Source organism: Peromyscus maniculatus, chromosome 18 (genome assembly GCF_049852395.1).
Source record: "Peromyscus maniculatus bairdii isolate BWxNUB_F1_BW_parent chromosome 18, HU_Pman_BW_mat_3.1, whole genome shotgun sequence".
Classification (NCBI taxonomy): domain Eukaryota; kingdom Metazoa; phylum Chordata; class Mammalia; order Rodentia; family Cricetidae; genus Peromyscus; species Peromyscus maniculatus.
The window spans coordinates 18136690-18158893 of record NC_134869.1 but is presented as its reverse complement, the minus strand read 5'-3'; the positions used below and the strand labels follow the sequence as shown (position 1 = coordinate 18158893).

Here is a 22204-nt window from a genome sequence, read left to right as displayed (position 1 = left end):
GGCTGAGGCCTATAGTCTCAGCTACTCGGGAGGCTGAGACTGGAGGGTCACAAGTTCAAGGCCTGCCTCGGCTATTTGGCAAGTTAAACAGTAGCCGGCTTAGGAAGACACATCTCAAAGTAAACAATGGAAGTCAGAGACGTCAGGAGATAGAGTGCAGTGGCAGAGTTTTTGCCTAGCATGAACAAGGCCCTTGTTTCAGTCCTCAGTCTAGAGAAGGTAAAATAATAAGGGGATCTCACCACCCTTTGGCATGCCGGGTGCAGTTGCAGGAATATGCTTCCTATCTGAGTTGAGATTGGGAGCTGTTCCAATATCCAGGCAAAACCACCGCCTGCTTTGATGGAGAGTGCTGCAGTCAAGGGGGATGCTGGTAGTCTACGGCCATTCACATGGGCACAAGACTTCGAGAATAACTGGATGTGGCTTTAACTCTAGGACAATAAAGATACAAGGAGGAGAGAGAGCTTGGGTTTAGTCAATGGAGTCTGTTCTGTCTAAAGGCTGGGAGTAGTCAGAACTTTGTTCTCTTTACCAGTGTCTCATGGAGTACATGAGGCACGTTACACTTTTTCCATGGGAAGATCCCGACGGAAGACATTGCAGGAGACACTGATATGAATGAACGAGAGCTAGTTAGGAGGCGTGAATATAAGTCCTTTGACTTAAGTTCTGCATTTTCTGATAGCATGTTTGCTAGGATTTTTCACATAGTCCTCACACACTTATGTTGTTAATATTTTTTAAAGAGGATAATTAGTTGTACTTGAACTCCTGTGTACTTAGAGATGTGAGCCCTTGCTTTGGGGTCACAAATGACACAATCTGGGAACTCTAAGTTTCTGATAGCATCTTTAAGGTCTAGTAAAATTAGGAAGCATATGCTAATACTGTGGATAATCTTGGTTGCCAACTCGATGGGATTGGGAATCACCATGTAAACAAACATCTAGGCATAACTGTGAGAGGCTTTCTAGATGAGGATAATTGCAATAGAGATACTTACCTTAAATATGGTCCCACGGACTGGGGCTTGAACTAAAAAAAAAAAAACAAAAAAAACAAAAGAATCACAGGCTGAACGTCCACATTTATCTCGCTGCCTCTCGACTGAACTACAATGTGGACCCGCTGCCTCCCGCACCTGCCACCATGCCTGCCTCACCAGGATGGCCTGTATCCCTCAGCTACGATGGACCTTTCCACCCTGCAGTTGCCTTTGCTACGTGTCTTATCGATATAATAAGAGAGGTACCTAACATAACCAGGCAGACCATTTCATTGATACAAAGTGATTTATTCTGCTAATGTGGAAACATGATACTTTGTACAATACATCCTACAGTTAATGTTTGGCAAAACTTGATTACTAGTCTGTTAAGTTGATAAGTTATATCTTAAATCAGAGAATGTTTTTTTTTTTTTTTCCTCCTGGTAGGTTCTGCCTCTCCTTGCATTGTACCAGTATTTTGTGACTATCATTTGCCAAGACATAGTCAGGAATCTAGAAGTAAGAATCCTCAAGGTATGTTACAGACGTTTAATTCTTTTGACGTTCTTTATCTTCTAAGGACACTGTTTTGCATCAATTTGATTCTAATTTTTATAAATGAGCTGTTAATAACATGGTATCATACTGACATAAAATAATGCAGTTTGGTCCTGGGAAGCTGACACCGCAGTGAAAAGCACATCCAGCTCCTCCAGAGAACCTGAGCTCAATTCCCCGCACCCACCTTGGGCAGCTCACAACCACCTCTAGTTCCAGCCTCAGAGGGTCAACAATGTCCTCTTCTGGTCTCCATGGGCACAACACACACACACACACACACACACACACACACACACACACACACACACATATATATATTTATAAATTAAAATATACATAAGGGATGGAGTTGACTCAGTGGTTAAGAGCACTTTCTGATCTTTTATCTTATTATTATTTTATACCTTTGCAATTTTCATTCATGATGTAAATGTTCCCACTGCATTGTCCTCAAGGCATCACTGGAGATGCAGGTGGGACAAGAGATGCATGCCAGGTCTTGTAGGTGGAAGAGATTAGGTTCTAGAACAGCACTCCAGGATGTCAGTGTAGCTCACCTCCACACAGCACTCCAGGACATCAGTCTAGCTCACCTCCACATAGCACTCTGGGACATTGCTCTAGCTCACCTCCACACAGCACTCCAGGACATCAGTCTAGCTCACCTCCACATAGCACTCCAGGACATTAGTCTAGCTCACCTCTAACACAGCACTCTGGGACATTGCTCCAGCTCACCTCCACACAGCACTCCAGGATATTACTCCAGTCACTTCCACACAGCCCCTGAGACATCGTTCCAGTGTACCACTTTCCCCCTCATTTGGAAGCTCTCTACTTTTCTTCCCCCAAATCCTTCCTGTTTTTCAGTGAGGAGAAATTGGACTTCTCTGTAACCCATATCTCCATCTAGACCTTTTGGGCTTTGGAGAATAGTCCATTGCTTTCTACTTCTAAATAAATGTTTAAGGACTTCATAAATATTCATGTGGACCCTGAAAATGTCTGGCTTTCCACCTGCGTTACTGACTCAGGGGTTATCTTGCTTTTGAACTCTAACCCCACATTTTTAAAAACCTACCCCCTCCTCTCATCAAGTGTGCAGTATTCTTGCGGCTAGGATCTGTATCTTTTTCATCTTTTAATTCCCTCTATTATCTTGGGTAATAAGTTCACATATTTGATAGTCGTTAGTTGATTTTTAGATTGAACTTTAAATGTGTAGACAGACAATTGCCAAATGCCCACGGTCTATGTGTGTGTTCACTGCCACACATATTCTAGAGTTTGAGCCCTGGAACCCAGAGAATAGAGAAAATGGATTTCCACAAGTTGTCCTGACTCTCATACAGGTACAGAGGTAGTCCCCATTAAATAAATAATATTTTGAAAAGATTTACTGAATACCTCTTATTTAAAAGGCATGGTGTTACATGTAACCCACAGTCTTTGATTATAAGGACATGAACACTGGGGGAAAGATGGGGTGCACTGTAAGTTGGGAACATATGCACCTGTTACTTGATTACTAGCAAGCGAGTGTGGTGAGAATTGTTCCCAAAAGTTTGACCAAGAAACAAATGGCTTTGAGGTATGAGTATTTCACCAAATTCGGAGAATTTAGGCTTGAAAAAAAGACAGCTAAGTGAGTGGGAAAGAGAACATTCTTGGAAAGACGGAGAGGTGAGAAAGTTTTGAGTTGTTTAAGGCACAGAAGTGGTTTTGTGCTATTGAAATGGAAGTTGTGAGCAGGAAGATTGTAGAAAATAACAGGAGAAATATCAGAGAGCTATGCTGGGTAGCTGTTTCCTCCAGGTTGCCCATGACCATTGCTGTCTTGGATCAGAGCAGACGGTCTTGGATCAGAGCAGACGACCCTCAAGAACCAAGAACAGGCCTGTTAACATTCTCTGCCTGGAGGAATACAGAGGTTCTTGCCTCACAAGACCAGTCTCCTCCTGGAGATAACATTATAGATAAACAATCAGCTGTTTTGGGAATCTTTGGTAAAGTAATTTTTTCTGACTTGTCCATGCTTCAGATGGATAATTCAGTAACTGCCCATGGGATGCTAAGGCACTTTCTGGTGGTATAGTTGCCTTTGAGTCTCCCATGAGCCTGTACATAACCTCAATAAACTCATAGTTCACCAAGGTAAACCAAGACAGAATTCTTTCTTTGGTCTTTGGTCATGATTTTGTCATAGAATAGCATTGAGGCCAGTGAAAAACCATGTTCTCTGGAGGTTTGGCTAGGAGGGATATTCATGACAGAATGGTGGTCAGGAGAATGATACCACTAGATCTAGTATCTGCCAACACTGCTGGGAGCTGTGTAAGATAGACCTGAAAGCCTATTGGCACAGTAAGGTTGAAAACTGGGACTCGGGTCTTGACAGGTGCAAGACAAAAAGATAGATCCCACAGAGGAAGAGGTGACAGTCTGTGTGAACAGGACTTGTGTGACCTTCCTGAAGTAACTGGGGTAAATAAGTGAAAGAGAAACATCAGAGGTGGGAAACACCAAGTAATGATGCTCTTTGACTAACCAGGCTGTGATGGATAGATCTTGCGGTCAAGTTTCTAGAGTCCAGTAGAGTCTTCCAGGGAACATAGTAAGACCTCTTCATAACATGCTGCTCTGTTTCACTGTAGACCTGCTAACCCCTTCAAAGATTTATTCTCAACATCTCAAATATTTCCAGGGAGGGTACTGCTGCTTCAGAAGGCATATGAAGGTTTGGTAGATGACTAGTTCTCATTGTCCTTTGGCTTGTGTCCACAGTGCAGGTCACTGTAACTTCAATCGCTTATATTGACAGGATGAAATGAAGTCAGAGGCAGCCGTGGCTGATGCTGTTTTGGTCCAGTGTGCTGACCAACAGAAGTCTGCAGGAATATTTTCTTATAGAGGTCAATGAAAGCAATGGCTACCTGGGGTCCAGAAGAGTCTACTTATCTCCCTAAGTGCTTGCTTTGATATTAGATGGCAGCAGGGTTGGTGTGGCAGGGAAAGGGACCACCATCTCTTGAGCAAAAACTGTGCACTGCTCAGCAGACAAGTGACTTTCTCCTTCCCATTAAAAACAACCTTCTGGCCTTTCATGTTTTATTTTCATGTTATTTTTACAACCTGTTTCCCCTTACTTCCCGTTTTTATTTCCTTAAAGTTTGTTTGTTTGTTTGTTTTTTTCCATTTTTTGAAGTTCCTAAATCAAGAATGGAAAGGAGAACAGAAACTAGAGTGTATTGGCGTGCTGGAGATAAATTGATTTGTCTTTTTCTAGGTGGGGTTGTGTGTGTGTGTGTGTGTGTGTGTGTGTGTGTGTGTGTGTGTGTGTGTGTGTTGTGTGCATCCAAGTTCTGCTTTATTCTCTGTATCCATTCATTTGTATCCTTGCCCTCACCAGGTCCCTGAACATTTTCAAAGCATAAATCATGTAAGGACCTTTTCTGGTGCAAAGTCTCCGTAACTTATTTCCCCTGCTGACATTGAATGTGGGGCCTTGCATATGGCAGCAGGAACTTGTCCTCTGAGATACACCCTCAGTCCTTGTTTTTATGAGGCAGAGTCTCACTCTGTCTGATGGGGGCTGGCTTGCAATGCTCTGCCCTTCAAGCACGAGGATTTCACGTGTTCACTGTCAGCCCCTTCACTCTGGAAACTTCCTTTTCCCATAGCAAAAAGAGATCTCTACTGTGGTCTACAGGCTCTCTGTATTTGGCTCCCACCTGTACCCACTTCCTAACTCTCTCTACCGCCCCCTCTATCTCCAGTCACACAGAGCCCATGGCCTTGGTGCTTAGGGTCCTCTTAGTATGTTTTCTCTCTCCATTCATGATTCCCGACTCTTCTCTTGAAGGGTACTTCTTCATTGAATTTTCTAAGACCCCACTATTGGAGCAGAATCTTGTCAACACCTCTAAGCCCCCCTCTTTCAAGACAGGGTTTCTCTGTGTATCTTTGGAGCCTGTCCTGGAACTCGCTCTGTGGTCCAGGCTGGCCTCGAACTCACAGAGCATTGGGATTCAAGGTGTGTGTCACCACTACCAGGCCTTCTAAGCTTCCTCTTCCTGTGCAATACCCACATGTGCCACTAGCATTTGGTTAACTATGAATCTCAGGGGGCTCTAACCTTCAAGTGGACATGCTGTCCAAGAGATGTTCAGTAAGCATATTGAATGCCGGCTTCCCTTCCTGTAATTTCCGGATTTAGACTAACTGAATTGTATTCAAAACAAGCCTTGTGGAATGTACAGCTATCAACCGGTTAAAATTGCTAATCATATGCCTTTAAAGTTGACACTGTTAATTATAGATAAGAAAATGAAGAGCTGTCTCTGTGTTGACACACTGTGCTTTCTTCTGACTTTCCTCAGAGGGTTCAAGAACATCAGGAGTATTTTTACTTTGTTTTCACCCAGTTTCCCATGGGAACCATGGGAACAAAGAGATAAGTTCAATTAATTTTTAAAACTTCTCCATGGCTGTTATACTTCTGTGGCTGCCTCTGATGATGTAAGCAACAGCTGGCAAGAGCCTGTTGTTCTGAAAGCCCCCTGCTGCGGGTAGCGTTCTGGTCCACTGCACAGGTAAACGGGCATTTTCACAAGCACGTTAGGCAGTATTAGTGTTCACTCACTCATCAGTGAAGACTGAGCTGGCTGTTACACACTACCACCATTGAGCAGACCTTTCGTGTCTCAGAACCTGGTGACTTTTCTCTCCAACTTGTATTTTATAAGCAAAAGAAACTAACACAAAAATCTTTTTTTTTCTTTCTTTTACAGATCGAAATCCTTATAGATTTAGGCTTTTTTTCTGAGGCCTTTTTTGAGCTATCCCAGATTTTTTATGGAAAAAACATGCCATGCGCCATCCCTGCTGGCTACAAAGCTACAGTGAAAGTTAAGGTAACCTCTCAAACTGGTTGAAAGCTATATTTATGTAAATAATTATATATATAATTATAAATATAATTATAAATTATAATTATAAATATAAATCTCCGGAGGCTGCATTCCTGAAATCCAGGGAACATTCCCACAGAGGTATGTTTCAAAGTCTCCAATGCTCAGCCCTGGCTGTTAAGTCTGGTTCAGCAAAATCAAGTTCCATTTGTCTGGAGTGGGAAGGTGCTAGGAGGGAGGGGGTGTGGTTTTGGAGCAGATTGTTACAGTGGCATCATGGCTTGGGTATACCGTATGTTGCGTTTTATTACAGGCATCACAGTGGTCTCTTTATCTGTGCATCTGCCAATGGAACCCAGATCTGTAGATCTGATCCCATCACATTTGTTCAGTGTTGTTCATCACAGTGATCCCTCCATATATATTATTTGGATATTTTGAATCTCCATCCCTCCTCCCTTTTCTTTCTCCTCCTTGTCCTCCTCTTCCTCTTGGATCTGGGGAAGAAGCCCAGGGCCTTGTGAATGCCAGCCAGGTGCTGCCCCTGGGCTAGCTCTCTCTCCCCGTTCAGTGTTGTTGGGATTTCTCTTCGAGAACAGTCTTTATTTTGTGTGATCTATTTTGATTTTAGAAGATAGTTTTACCTGAGTTGCTTAATTTGTATTTGTAAACTGGCTAATTGAAGCATCCTTGAAAATGAGTACTGAGTTTACAGCGAGAAGATAAATTAAATTGGAGTGAGTTATTATATCCTTCTGTTTTGGTTTTCCTGGTGATCTGGGACTCACTGGGTGACCTTGCTTTAGGCAGATGCTGATTAGAATTTTGATTTCATTATAAGTAGCAATTTCATCACTTGAGCATATATATTTAAAACAGAAAACTAGCAATAAAGCAAGTTTGTTTTCTAAAGAGAGGGGAAAAAAAACATGGAGTTGGACAAATAGGGAGGTGGGAACAATCTGGGAAGAGATGGGGGAGGGGAAACCACGTTCAGAATATATTATATGGAAAAATTTATTTATAGTTAGTTCGCACATTAAAAAAATAAGCAATCTACTGAGGAGTTCAGTGGGGGAAGAGCACTTGGTCTGCAATCATGAGGCTTAGAGTTCAAATCACCACACCACCATCAAAACCCTGGGCATGGCTGCATGTGCCTGTATCCCCAGCCTTGGACCCCAGGAGCTCATTAACAAGCCAGCCTAGCAGAAATCCTCTAACTTGGTAAGAGGCCCTGTCTCAAAGAAATATGTGATAGGGGAAGACACCTGACATCCTGCTCTGGTCTCCGCATGTGCACATACAGACACATGCTCCTGCATACATGTGCATGCAGCCCTTACGCACACACACACACACACACACACACACATATAGCAGGTCACTCTCGGGGGGATCTGGTTTGTGTGAGCATGAGACCAACAGACACATGTAGGAAGAAGTTGAATTCAAATTTAGAGGACCTGAAAGAATCAACAAAATGAACTTAAGTTTTGAAAATCACCCTTATGAGCTGGCATCATATCTATATCTATATGTATATGTATCTACATCTATATCTACATCTACATCTATATCTATATTTAGTGGATGTGTGCATGTATGCCTGCCTAGCTGTCTATGACTTGCCTACTTCTCTGTGATGAAACACTATGACCAAAATCAACTTGGGGAGGAAAGGGTTTATTTGGCTTTTTCTACCACATCCTAGTGAATCATTGAAGGGAGTCAGGACAGGAACACAAACAGGGCAGGAGCCTGGAGGCAGGAGCTGATACAGAGGCCATGGAGGGATGCTGCTTTCTAGCTTGCTCCTCATGGCTCACACAGCATTTCTTATAGAACCCGGGACCACCAGTTCAGGGATGGCATCACTCACAAAGGACTGGGCCCTCCTGCATTAACCAGTAACTAAGAAAATGCTGTACAGGTTTACCCACAGCCCAACCTATAGAGGCATTTTCTCAATTGACGATCCCTTCTCTCTGATGACCCTAGCTTGTACCAAGTTGACAAAGAACTACCCAGCGCACTACCTATTAGGAGAGAAGTATTCATCCATTTCCTGTGGTGTAAATGAATTTATCCTCTTGTCTGGATTAAGTTAGTACTACTTTCCTGCTTGTCTCCCAGTCAACAGTATTTTATTATTATAAACAGCTTGTCATTTGTTATTAAAAATAGAGTTTAATAGATTCAGACTGTTTCTTGAGTGCTTCCTGAATGCAGGCACTGTTCTAGGCATGGAGAGGGAAACCTACACGAAGCTGCTGCTTTTCTAGAGCTTTCTTTCCAGTGAGGGGGGCAGATCATAAACTTTGAGCACATGTCTCTGTGACAGGTGGTGATGTGCTGGGATCACAGTCCAACAGAGATGAGGGGGAGAAGACTGGCCTGGGCGGTGGGCTGCTGTTTTGTTATTCAGGTGTTTTTGGAAGGCTTTTCCTCATTAGCAACTTGTGAAGGACATGAGCCAAGCAGAGATCTAGGGGGACTGACATTCTAGGCACTGAATGTCACTGTGGAACAAAGACCGTCGGGAAGATGCTTGTGAGATATTACTGGGGAAGACCAGGTAAGCCCAATGAGGCTGTAGGAGGGAGGAGGGATGGAGAGGAGGACTCAGGAGCCAGGGAATCTGACCGTGACAGTGATTATTGGGGAGACAGTAAGAGTGGAGGGGGGTGAGCAGTGTTCCACTTCTACATAGGTTGTGAAGGAAGAGCTGGCAGCATTACACTGGTGTTTGGGGGTGGAATACAAGGGCAGAAGTCAAGGATGACTAGAGTATTCAGTCTGAGCAGTTGGCAGGTAGTTTTCAAATACTGTGAAGGAGGCATTGAACATGCTGCATATGAGATCCATAGACAGCTAGGTGGCATAGCCTCCACAGTGTACAGTAGTAATGTCTGGAATTCAGGGAACCAGTTGGAGTTGCATAGATGAAGTTGGGAGTATTAACACTGAGATTTAAAATAATAGGATGTGCTGACTAGTTTTATGCCAACATGATAAACGCTATCATCGTCAGAAAAGAGGAAGACCCAATGGAGAAAATACATCTGTAAGAGCGGGCTACAGCCAAGCCTGTAGAGCAATTTCTTGGTGATTGATGTGGGAGGACCCAGACCTTTTGGATTGGCGGTCCTGGGTTCTATATGGAAGAAGGCTGAGCAAACCACAAGAACAAGCCAGTAAGCAACTCTCTTCCATGGCCTCTGCATCAGCTCCTGCCTTCAGATTCCTGCCCTGCTTGAGTTCCTGCCTTGACCTCCTTTATTAATCAACAGTGATGAGGAAATTAAGCCAAATAAACCCCTTCTTCCCCCAATAGATTTTGGTCATGGTATTTCGTCACAGCAGTAGGAACTAAAACCACAGCGAAGACATAGGATTAGTTGATGTTGACTTGAAATAATCTGGGAACCAAAGCAGACTTTGAAAAACAGAAGCTGAGAGAAATGAATTTAGCATCATTCAAATGTACAGTCCAGGAAGAAAAGATGAAAAACATGTGTATGGATTGCAAAACAAGAGTTTTCAATGGCCATGTCCTTCAAGAAAACAAACAACAATGAAAAATTCAGAAGCCATTTTTTACAGGAACATCCCAAACTTCATTTTCATCCAGTAACTTTCATAAGATGAATGTGTAGGTGAATCATTTCCCGGTGGATTCTGACTTCAAATTTTGTATTCTCAGAGTTAATTTGCAGCTTTCCACCTTCAACTGGGAATTTAAAAGTGTAATTAAAAGAGAAAATGCTTTCAGGGTTTATAATTAAAATAGGTGCCAATGTTATTAGGCTGTAGGCCAGTTATTTAAAGAAGGGTTTAATGAATTTAGTTTCACTTGCAAAGGAAGAAGCTGAAAAAGAGTTATAGATTACCATTCAACTCTTCACAGTACTTCAAAAAGTTCTATATTGTACCATATATTTGTATCAAGAGTTCCCTCTTGTCACTACATATAACATCCTATTATGGAGTCCCTTCATTTATATCAAGGAAGGGTCCCTTTTTTGAGTCATTTGTTTTTCAGTATCTCATAGATAATAAGAGTACCTTCAGAAAGGGAATTCTGTAGTACCGGTGCTGACTTACAATGTTAAGGTATTTTGACTTGGGCATCTAGTGAGAAGGATTGGGGAGTGAGCAGTGTATTTGGGAGGAGATTCCAGAATGTATTCGGAGTGAGAAGGAACAGTCCACAGCAACAGGAGTGAACCAGTTCAAGAGCATTAGTGAAAATGTCATTTCTCTGGGTTTCTCGGACTGGGTGGAACATTAATGCCCTGAGTTACTAGGCTCCCCTGAATGTTCTTTGGACCACAGAATGTCCTCAGGCAGAGATACAGGATCTTGAGCTAGGAGACCACCTGCATATAAGTGTGGTGATATTGTGTTCCCGAAAATATTGTGCACCCTAATAAACTTATCTGGGGTCAGAGAACAGAACAGCCCCTAGATAGACATAGAGGCCAGAAAATGGTGACACACATACCTTTAATCCTAGCATTCCAGAGGCAGAGATCCATTCGGATCTCTGTGAGTTCAAAGCCACACTGGAAACATGCAGGCATGGTGACAAGAGCCTTTAATCCCAGGAAATGATGGCAGGGAACAGAAAGGTATATAAGGTGTGAGGACCAGGAACCAGAGCCTGGTTAAGCTTTTAGACTTTTAGCAGCAGTTCAGCTGAGATTCATTGGAGTGAGGACTCAGAGGCTTCTAGTTTGTGGAAACAGGATCAGCTGAGGAATTGGCAAGGCGAGGTAGCTGTGGCCTGTTCTGTCTCTCTGATCTTTAAGCATTCACCCCAGTACCTGGCTCCAGGTTTGTTTTTATTAATAAGACCTCTTAAGATTTATGCTACATATAAGTGACTTGTCTGTCCCTGGAAGCTGTTGCATACTTCCTGGAGACCGAGGAGATAGGAAAGCTGAATCAGTTTTGTCTCCTATGAAGGTACATGTTTTCAAAAGGATTGCCAGGGTGAAAAGGGATGCATTCTGTTCCATGATACTACATTTTCCTGCAGGAACAAATATTTCTTTCCCCCGAGCCAGAACAATTAGAGCCGACCATGAATACTCAATTCGCATACAAAAAGGAAAAGAAGCACAGTCATTTGAAATAACTACTCAATTTCCCCTCAAAATGACACAGTTTTAAAAGTGAGACTATCACTTGATGCTGCCGGAAGTGCAGTCACGTGGTGTGGATGGGAGGGGTGGGAAGCACGGTCACGTGGTGTGGATGGGAGGGGTGGGAAGCACAGTCACGTGGTGTGGATGGGCGTGGGAGCTGATCCAGCCCCTTTCCATTTCCTTGAGATATTCTTGTCTTCTGACCCAGAACTCCTTCTAAGATTCAATCCAAAGGCAATATTCAAAATGCTCCCCGATATTATTTTACCTGATGATGTAATGATGTAACCATGGGGACTGGCCCCACTACACAACTCAAAACAGCGAAGAAATTCAGTTCTTATGCTATATTTATTGGTACCTTCTAGACTGAGGTTTGCAAGTCACCCAATTTTGTAGGAATAAAATTAGATAATTGTTAGTGAAAATGGAATATGAATGAGTATATAATTTAAAAAATAATCAGTAAGAAAAGGACAGGAAAGACATCAGAATACTAATATTTACTGCCTAAAAGAAGTTGACTTATATACAATTTTTAGGGTTTTTTTTATACTAATATTTCTGACTAGATCATGTATTACTTTGACAACAAAATGGCGCTTAAATGACTTTAGGATACAGTAATATTTCCATTTAAAAGAATGCTCAAATGAATATGGATTCTACTGTTAATATTTTATATTTTTGACAGATAACTCAATCATTTGACTCTGGAAAACCTCTTTTCAATAAAGACAACATACAGGTAATGACAATATTTAGTGTGCAAATGTTCCAAGTCATTTCACCCTCTTTGGCAGGTACAGTATTTGATTTTGAAATCCTGCTCTATATGTACTCTTCTACATGTATTCTTCTCTTTCTTCCTCCCCAGTTCTATTGTTGACAAGGTCTCATGTAGCCCAAGCTGCCCTTAAACTCACTGTGTAGCCAAGGATATCCTTGACCTCCCAATCTTCCTCTCTCTCTCTCTCTCAATGTCTGCTAATAGGGTTTTGATCACAAAATTCTGAAGCTGAAGTTAGAATTGTGTCAAACTGACTTGATGTCTGGGCTAATAACTAGCAGTGATTGCTCTGGCTTCTAGAACCAGATGTGTTCAGTTGGCTGGTCCAGCCACGTGTCCCCGGCTTTCCTATTCAAATGTCTTGGTTACCTAAAAGGCAACAACAGACTCCCATGGTAACTAAAGGACTTCTTCCTATTTGGAGCAGTCCACGTGTTCAATATGGCTGCTACTTGTATCCTTTCTTCTCAGTTCTGGGACTACCTACCAATTGCAGGGTGTACCATTACGTAATATTTTCACACGTAGCTCCTCTGATTTCCCCAACAGCTTTTGCAAAATGAGGATGAGATTGTCTATTAACACCTGTCAACCATCAAAAAATTGGTATTTAAGCATTTGATTTCCTAGTGGTATTTAAATATTTTTAAAAACAACTTAAAAAAAACCCAATAATGTTATTAGCATTTTAAAGTGCTTACGTGGAAGCCTTCTAGGATGACCTTTGTCACAATGGTTAGGGGAGGTGCTGTGGACAGAGAAGATATGAGTTCAGTAATCTAGGAGCAGTTAATGTGGACAGATAGATCTACATGGGATTTATTGATTGATTAACTGATGGTAGCAAACAGCATTCTGTCTTTAATTAAGCTGTGGTGATTAATGTTCCTTGTCAACATGACTGGATTTAGAATCCCCATGGAAACAGATTTCTGGGTGTGTCTAAGAGGACATTTCCAGAAAGGCTTAACTAAAGAGAAAGGATCCACTCTAAAAGTGATCAACAATATCCCATGGTCCCAGCTCCTGGGCTGAATGCAAGAGAACAAGTATTTAAATAAATGCCTAGCGTCAGTGCTTATCACTCTGCTTCTTCGAGGTAGATGTACTGTGACCAGCCATCCTCTGCTGCCATTCCCTCCTTGAGATGATGGACTGGACCCTCCAACTGGCCCAAACAAACCCTTATTTTCTTAATTTGCTTTGCAAGGTATCTTGTCAGAGCCATGAGAAAAGTAGCTAAAACAAAAAACATTCCCCAAAGTGGTCGTTGCTAATACAGAAATGTTGGTCCCCAAAGTGGAGTTGTTGCTGATAAAGCCTGATCATGTAGAGCTTAGGCTGTTAGAAGCTGTTTGCCGGACCAACATAGGAGAGCTTGAAGTTGCAGGCTAGAGAAGCCCTAGAAGGTTATGTATAGAGCTTAGTGGTCCATTCTAGTGGGAGTTTGGAAAACCAGAATGCCAAGAAATTGTGGATGATGGACGTCTGGCTCATGACATTTCAGAGGGTACCATGGACTCTATTGTGAATTAGATTAGAAGCCATTCATGTTGCATTTTGGCAAAGAATCTGGTTGTGTTCTGCCCGTGCCCTAACAACTTCATTGAGCTAGATTCAAAAGCAGCGAAAGATTTTATTTGGCAGAGGACATTTCAAGACAGGGTGGCTTTGTGTTGTGGCATGGGGTAATGCTGACTGCTTTCACTTAGATTTACAGAGAGACGGGGCAGCAAATGGTACAGAATGATGTGAAAAATGTCAAGTTTTTCACAGAATGGAGTGTGTGAGCATTTAAAGTTGTTCACACGATTATTGTAGAGGAAGCAGCAGCGTCATTGGTAAAGAGATTAGCACACTAAAGGGATACCCAGTGCTATACAATGGGAAGTCAGAAAAGTGCCCTGCAGGCAAGACTCTACCAGCCAAAGGTGAGATGGAAAGTTGTGAGGGAGAGAGCTTAACTCCTATTGCTACCAAGAAGCTGCCAGCTTCGCACTATCCACCTAGAAGAGGGTTTCCTCAGCCTCCAGTCCATATAGTACTGGCTTTGTATAAAAAAGGAAAGCAAGTTGAACACCAGCATTCAACTCTCATTTTCCTGGTTGTGGATGTAGTGTGTCCACATTCCTCCATGTTCCTGATGCAGTGGTTTCCCTATTGTGGGGTAGAATAACCCTTCTTTTCTGAAGCTGGTTTTTCAAGCATTTTTGTCCTAGCATCGAAAGTAGCTAATACATAAGGTATTTATTTTAAGTAACTCAAAAACCATATCCTCAAAACTGCTTTATTTTTGTTTTCTTTAATTTTGATAAAGCATAGAGCCTTTCTTTGTTAAATGTAATCTTACTACTTTTCTATTATTGTGCATTTTGTATCATAAAGTCCACTTTGAATTATGTTTCATATCATTCAATATTTTTTTCTAAGATTTTATTTTAATTCATAAGCAAGCTGCCTGAAATGAAAGGACTGGTATTAGGAAGATAAAAATTCATATTCATGTTTAGGTGTTCCAAAACCTTGGGGAGTTTAGGAATATTTCTTTCTTTCCAGTCACAAATGCCAGGTCAGCCTAAAAACACATTTCTTATGGAGCAGTGTTTGGTCTGAAAAGAATGTCTGTCTGATCATTTCTTTTGACTCAAAAAGAGACTGACAGCATAATGGAAACCCAATTTCTATTAGCTAATTAATTAAAACAGTACTGTTGGCCTGCTTAAGACTCTTCAGATTACACTTTGCGTTCTCTGCATAGAGGGAGAGAAAGGAGTGTTAAGTAGCATTACTAATTAATCTTCCTTTGATCCTCAAGTGTTTGTGTGTAATTGTCAAGGCTCATTAAATCAGTTTGCTGAGGAGGGAAGAGAAGAGAAATGTCCTCCCTCTCCTCATCCCCAGCCAGTCTGTAGTTTCTTCTCTGGATAGGGCGGGCTAATGATTTTCCTGGTGCCATGGTGGGTCTGCCCCTCTGGCCCAGTGGGTGTTCCACATCTGCTCTTCCACACACATTGGTTTCAATCCATAGAATAGATTAAGAGAGGAGGAGCAGAGACCAAAGCACCTAATCTGCCCACACCTGTCACGGTTGCTTCAAATTCTCCCAAATGATGGAATTATTTTCTTGTTTATATAAGGCAAGTAGTTTCTCTCTTCTCTATAATAGATAGCCCCAGAATCTTCTTTCTGTATCAGTTCAAACATGATTAATAGTCTGTTGCATCCAAGGCACCATTTGTTCTATGGCTGGCAACCATAGCCAGTGAGCGTCACAGGCCAACACCAAGTGCTTACAGAGCTTACACTTTAATGGGCAGGACTAGTGAAAATAAATACCATAAACACAAAGAAGTGGCTCACGTTGTATATTGGAAAAGACCCAGCAATGGGTGTGCAAAAGGAATTAGGAACATTGTGGTAAGTGGGGGTAAAATCAAATGCAGTGAGCAAGTTCATCTTCTCTTAAAACTAGATGGGGCTCATGCAATTTCAAGAAAGAATCCTCTAGAAAGAGGGAACAAGTGCAGGGGTCTTGAAGTGAACTTGCTTGGGTTGGTAATAGCCATCCTGGCTAGTGTGGCTGGAGTTGCATGGATGGTGGAGGAGCAGTAATACATAAGGTCAGAGAGGTCAAGCTGAGAAGTCTTGTAGGGACATTGCAACATGGACTCTTAGCTGAGCAAAACGGGGAGCCATTGGAGAGCTTTGAGCAAAAGTGGGGTCCGATCCACTTAGGTTTTCCTTTTCCTTTTCATGCTTTACATTTTGTTATTTATTTGGGTAAGTGGGGCACGTGCCATGGCATGCCTGTGGAGCTCAGGAGACAACCTCTGGGAATTGGTTTTCTTTTGCTATGTAGGGTCCTTGGGATTGGTGGCCAGCACCTTTACCCACAGAACCACCTCACTGGCCTCCAGTTTTAAAAAAGATCTCTTTAATCTCTTGAGCCCACCACGTGCCAGGTATTATTTTGGTTGTCTGTCAACTGAACATGAGTCAGTAAACAACACAGACACATTTTCAGCCCCCGGTAGATGGGGAGAGGGAATGGGGTGGTCAGAATTTAGAAGAGAGGAGGGTGGGGAATGACTAGGTGGGGAGACAGGCGGTCTCTAGGATGATGGCTGTTGATGGTCGTTAATGGAGGACCACTTGCACTGCCGTGCGATTTTCCACTGCCCACCCCTGCAGGCCATCCAATGAACTTTAGAGTCTTGGCTGCAGAGGAAGCCAGTATGAGATGGAGAGAGAGGCTGGGGAAGGGCATGATTGAGCATGGATGCTGAGTCGGGTAGGGAGACTGTTTTCCTGTTCTTGTCCGGTCTGTACTCACGGTAACTGGGAACAGCCTATAGGTGTGTGACTGTCGAGCCTCTGCGGTCTCCCCGAGCTGGTAAGGAATCTGTTCCCTCACTCTGACCCCAGGTTTGGTTGCTCATTATGTGGCAGGGCAGGATGTGTGTGTGTGTGTGTGTGTGTGTGTGTGTGTGTGTGTGTGTGTGTGTGTGTGTTGAGGAGCTGGAGTGTTTCTGCCATTTACGGAACTGTCGTGTCTGATGCTTCATCCGACACCTGATCGGAAAAATGAAATGGGACCAAAACTACCATGTGAGAAGATATTTAACCAGCTTCTCCCCTTCCCCGTCTCCTTTGTAGGCGCTTGAAGACTTAATGAACAGAGGCTTGCCTCTCATTCTCGTTACTCTTGGCCATCAGCATCTCTTAAATAAATTTAATTTTGTCAAGGCGTACTTCTTCTTAAGTTTGGCTGCAACGATAAACTGTATCCCAGATAATTCACCAAGAACACTGTACCACGCCATTGTTGAGAAGAGCAAACCCAACCTCCCAAACCTGAAAGGTGAGCTTTGGTTTCCACTCCTGCTTTTTCCTTGTTTCCTCAACCACTAACCACCTGCTCCCAATAATCCATATAAATATGTATGAGCATGTATTTTCCCCCCTCAAGTCCTGTGGCACATATATGTTTATGTCTTGGTGCAAGTGCACACATATTCATCTGTCCATCCATGCATAGCTATATAAATATGATGAATGCACAAAATAGAACTTTTCACTGTTGTACAGAATAGAATGCTTCCATTTTTTTCAATCTTGCATTTCTTATGATAAAACAAAATGCAGAGTTGGAGAGATGGCCTAGCAGTTAAGGGTACTTGATACTCTTTTAGAGGATCCAGGTTGGGTTCCCAGAACCCACTTTGGGCCCTCACAACCTCTTATAACTCCAGTTTGGGGACTCTGATGGCAATGTCTGGATCCTGCAGATACTTGCACACACATAATTAACATATAGACATGCAGTGATAATGTAAATAAATACACCTTTTAAAAGGTTTCACTGAAGCCATGCTAGAACAACAATCTTGTTTTGACTTACTACATCTGTGTATTATTCTGTGTTATGGACATCCCCGAAGCAGTGCCCTGTTGAAATTCATGCATGGTCTCCAAGGAGCTATCTCACAGTGATCCCGATCCATCTGACAGTGTATCTTCCTATGATGGATACCGATGGGTGGGTCTTGTGGGCTATCAAGTATATGTGTTTTTGAAATACACTACCTTAAAATGTATATCTCTGTGTTTTTATTATAACTGGAGATTTTAAGATCATGTTTATCTTTAAAAAAAAAAATAGAAAACCCCCAAATCAATTTATAGGTTCATTGACATTTGGTTTCTTCCATCTCTCTCTCTCTCTCTCTCTCTCTCTCTCTCTCTCTCTCTCTCTCTCTCTCTCATTTTTTTCTATACTGTCCATCCCTTTACCTTCTGTCACACTCGGCTTCAGTCTGTTCTTTTCTCTACATCATTGAAGGGTAAAGTTAGGTTCTCTTCCTTTTTTCCCAGTATAGATATTTATCACTGCAAAATCCTTTGTGTAGATTCCTTTTGCTACATCCTGTAAATCGGAGTTATATATTTCTAATTTGTCTCAAAATAGCATTTTAGTTTGACTTCTAATTGGGCCCATTGATTGTTCAGAGCCTGGCATTAAATTCCCACGGACTTGTCAAATCTCCACAATGTCTCTTGCTTATTAATTTCACTTCATACTGTTTACCACTCTAGTTGGCACTGTGAACCTGTGAGAGAGGAGCCTAAACATTAACAAAAACATGCAAGAACCAAGTTTATTCGGAGTATCAGACAATGTATACTCTGAGGGTAAAGAATCACATGAGTAAAGTGTCCGATCATGCAACCAAGCTGCATGTGGCAGGCAAGCCAAATGGGACAAAACCATGTTTCTCTATAGAGCCATGTAAATAAGTGACAATAGCCAGTTGTAATGAGTAATCTAAAGCAAACTCACCTCATCCGCTACACCTGGGAGGGGCACGACAGCACATTCCAAGAACAACTTCATGTTTTCGAAGAGGTTGAACCACAAGAGCCTTGTCTTGTTTTCTTGTGGTTTTCTCACAAGCGCTCTGAAGTCTCCCCACAAAGCTCCATTCTTGGACCATGCTCCAACACACACTATTGCAACTGAGAAATATCATTGATGTTGCTGGAGACCTCTTAAGTTTCATCTGGCTTGTTCTGTGGCCTAAGATCCATTGTGGTGAATATTTTTGGTGCACTTGGAGAGAATGTGTATTCAGATTCTGTTGAATGGTGTGGTCTGTAAATGTCTGTTAAAACCATTCGGTTTGCAGTTGCTGTTCCAGTCCTCTGTTCCCTGCTGACTGTCAGCCTAGACAATCTGTCCATTTTGGGAAGCAGGGTGTTGAGGTCTCCTGCTATTTCTTTATTGCTGTGTCTCCCTTTGATGCTGCTTGTTATTGCTGTGTATATCTTGGTGCTCCAAATTAAAATACACATATATTTACATTTGCTGCATGTTCGTCGTGTATTAAGCCTGTGGTTTGAACGAAAATGGCCCCCAAAGGGAGTGGCACTAATAGAAGGTGTGGCCTTGGAGTGGGTGTGGTCTTGTTGGGAGAAGTATGCCACTGTGGAGGCAGGCTTTGAGGTCTCATCTTTGCTCACGATACTGCCCAGTGACTCAGACTACTTCCTGAGGTGGATTGGGGTAGCAGCTCCTTCTCCAGCATCATGTCGGCCTACATGCCACCATGCTCCCCACCGTGATGATAATGGACTAAATCCTGAAACTGTACGCCTCCACCTCAATGAAATGTTTTCCTTTGTAAGAGTTGCTGTGGTCATGGTGTCACAGCAATAGAAACCCTAACTAAGACAGAGTCCTTTATCATTTTATGACGTCTATGTCTGTGACCATTTCTGAATGTCTCTTTTGTTAACTATAAGTTTAGGCCAATCCTTTGATTGCCATTTGTGTGGAATACCTTTTTCCATTCCTTCAGGTTCGGGCTATGTGCATTTTCAAACTCAGCAATATAATTTGAAATTATTACTTTATATAATTTGACAACTTTTAAAGAAGCTGTAATAAGAAAGCAGAGCAAATGCATGCTTACAACTTCAGCTCTGGTAGTCCCCTTTATCACTTGGGTCCTTGTAATCTGTCCCTTATTCATGGCATCTGGGAGAATTTCCTTAGTCCAGTATAGCTGTCACTCACTTCATTGGTGCTGTTATTTGTAAACATATCACATGCCTCTTGCATTATTGATCCAGTGTTTGGTCCACAGGATTTTGTACAGTTGCTGTTTGGTGAAACGCAGAGAAGAAAGGGGAAGTGCACACACAGCATCTTTCATAACACAATCAGCCACACTGCTGCCCCCGACTTTTCATATGGATTTGGGTCATCCATCATCCAGGGTCGCTGGCTGTTAGCCCTCCACATCTCTTTTCTACTTATATTTGTGGTGTGTCTGAGAGCAAACATTTTCTCAGTCTCTCTTTAACTTAAGAGATTTCTTGGCCTTCATTTCTGAAAGATCACTTTTGGTTTTGGGAGTCTTGGTTGACAAACTGTTAGTCACTCTGAAGGTGTTACAGCATGTTCTGTCTTACATTGTTTCTAATGAGAAGCTGGGAATTAATCTTGATAAATCATTTTCTTCTCACTGCTTTCACAATTTTCTTCTTACTGATTTTCAACATACTTCCTCTCATATTACTAGCATATTCTATTTATGGGTCTTTTTTTTGTTTTTGTTTTCAAGACAGGGTTTCTCTGTGTAGTTTTTGTGCCTGTCCTAGATCTCATTCTGTAGCCCAGGCTGGCCTCAAACTCACAGAGATCCTTCTGGCTCTGTCTCCCAAGTGCTGGGATTAAAGGCATGTGCCACCATGCCTGGCTATGGGTCTCTTTATAGTTCTTTTACTGGGAGTTGGTTGATCAACCTGGATGTGTTGAATGTTTCCTAATAAAGTTCAAGAATATTTCTGTGTGTGTATACATGTGTATGTGGGCACACATGTACATGTGTGCATATATACAGGCCAGAGGAAGATGTTTCATATCTTCCTGTATCATTTTTCACTTTATTTGCTGAGACAGGATGTCTTATCACATGTGAAACTTGTTGATTAAATGAGGCTGACTGGTTACAGAGCTCCCAGGATCTACCTGTCTCTGTGTCCACACTGGGGTTACAGGCACACACAACTATGCCCAGATTCTACTTTAGGACTAGAGATTTGAACTCAAGTCCTAGTGCTTTCACTGAAAGTGCTTTTATTTGCTGAGTCATCTTTCCAGTCCAATTTGGAAGACTTTTAAACTATTCTTTTTTTTTTTTTTTTAAATTTAAGTATGTGTGTGTGTACCAGAAAGTGGCATAATGTCTTCCTCTACTGATCCTTGTTTTGTTACCTTGAGAAGTGTCTTTCACTCTTTTGGTGCTTGCCTGGCCAGTGAGCTCCTGGATCTACCTGTCTCTGCTTCTCTAATGCTGGGTCCTTGGGCATGAGCATCCACACCAGGGTTTTTCATGGCTCCTGTGGAGGTCAGAAGACAACTTTGTGTAGCCGGTTCTCTCCTTCCACCTTTCCATAGATTCCTAGGATTCCAGCACACTTGGTAAGGAGCTTCTACCCTTTAAGCTATCTGGTCAACCCCAGCTATTACTTCTTTGCTTATTTCTTCTGCCTTTCCTTCTCTCCCCTTTCTCTGTTACTCCTATCATGAATGTGTAGTAAGCTTAATGAAAACTCAGACTTCATTGGTACTGTGTGTTTTTCTTCATGCTTTTTTTCTCTGATTTATCAATTTTTTTCTTTTACTAGTCCCAGATTTAATGTGGAGCCCCTGTTGTCAGTGTTTTATTTTACTTATTGTATATTTTAGCTCTGTAATTTCAAGGAGTTATGTTTTGCAATTTATCCACCAATGCTTTTGATTTGATCAAACATTGTCACCAAGCCTTTCTTTATATCATCAATTATGGTTTGCTCTAGTTCTTCTAGAACTACTTGTGAGTAGCCTGCTGGATTCATGGTGTGGTTTGGGTATTTAGTGTCTCATCCTATGTCTTGAAAGCTTGGTCCCTTGCTGGTGGCTCCAGTCATGGAGAAGGGATTGAATTATGAGAATCCTAACTTTATCAGTAGATAATTCACTGATACATCCAGAGTTGAATGGGATATTAGGAGGTGGAGCTCAGTTGGAAGAAGTGGTCCATTGAGGGCATGCCTTGGAAGGGAATCTCCTCTTATTCCATTTCTTTTCCCCAGCCCACACCACCACCCTAGGGAGGCAGTGTCGTCTAGACTTTCTTTTACTCTCCTGGATCCTACCCAGCTGTTAATCTCTGTGAATTGCTGGCTGATTACATTATTATTTGGACAACTTCTTGGGGGCGTAATTTGCCCTTCTTGTCATATAGTCAAGGGC

At 42.1% G+C, this 22204-nt stretch overlaps 1 protein-coding gene across 1 annotated transcript in view; it reads left to right on the top strand.

Annotated features, from left to right (window-relative positions):
* The window catches only part of Cfap54 (cilia and flagella associated protein 54), a 297311-nt gene that overhangs the window by 162164 nt on the left and 112943 nt on the right, over nt 1-22204 (top strand). The window contains exons 46-49 of the mRNA XM_042263184.2: nt 1439-1525; nt 6343-6465; nt 12310-12363; nt 17062-17266. Of these exons, the coding sequence (XP_042119118.2) occupies nt 1439-1525; nt 6343-6465; nt 12310-12363; nt 17062-17266 (469 nt within the window). The remainder of the gene's footprint in view (nt 1-1438; nt 1526-6342; nt 6466-12309; nt 12364-17061; nt 17267-22204) is intronic.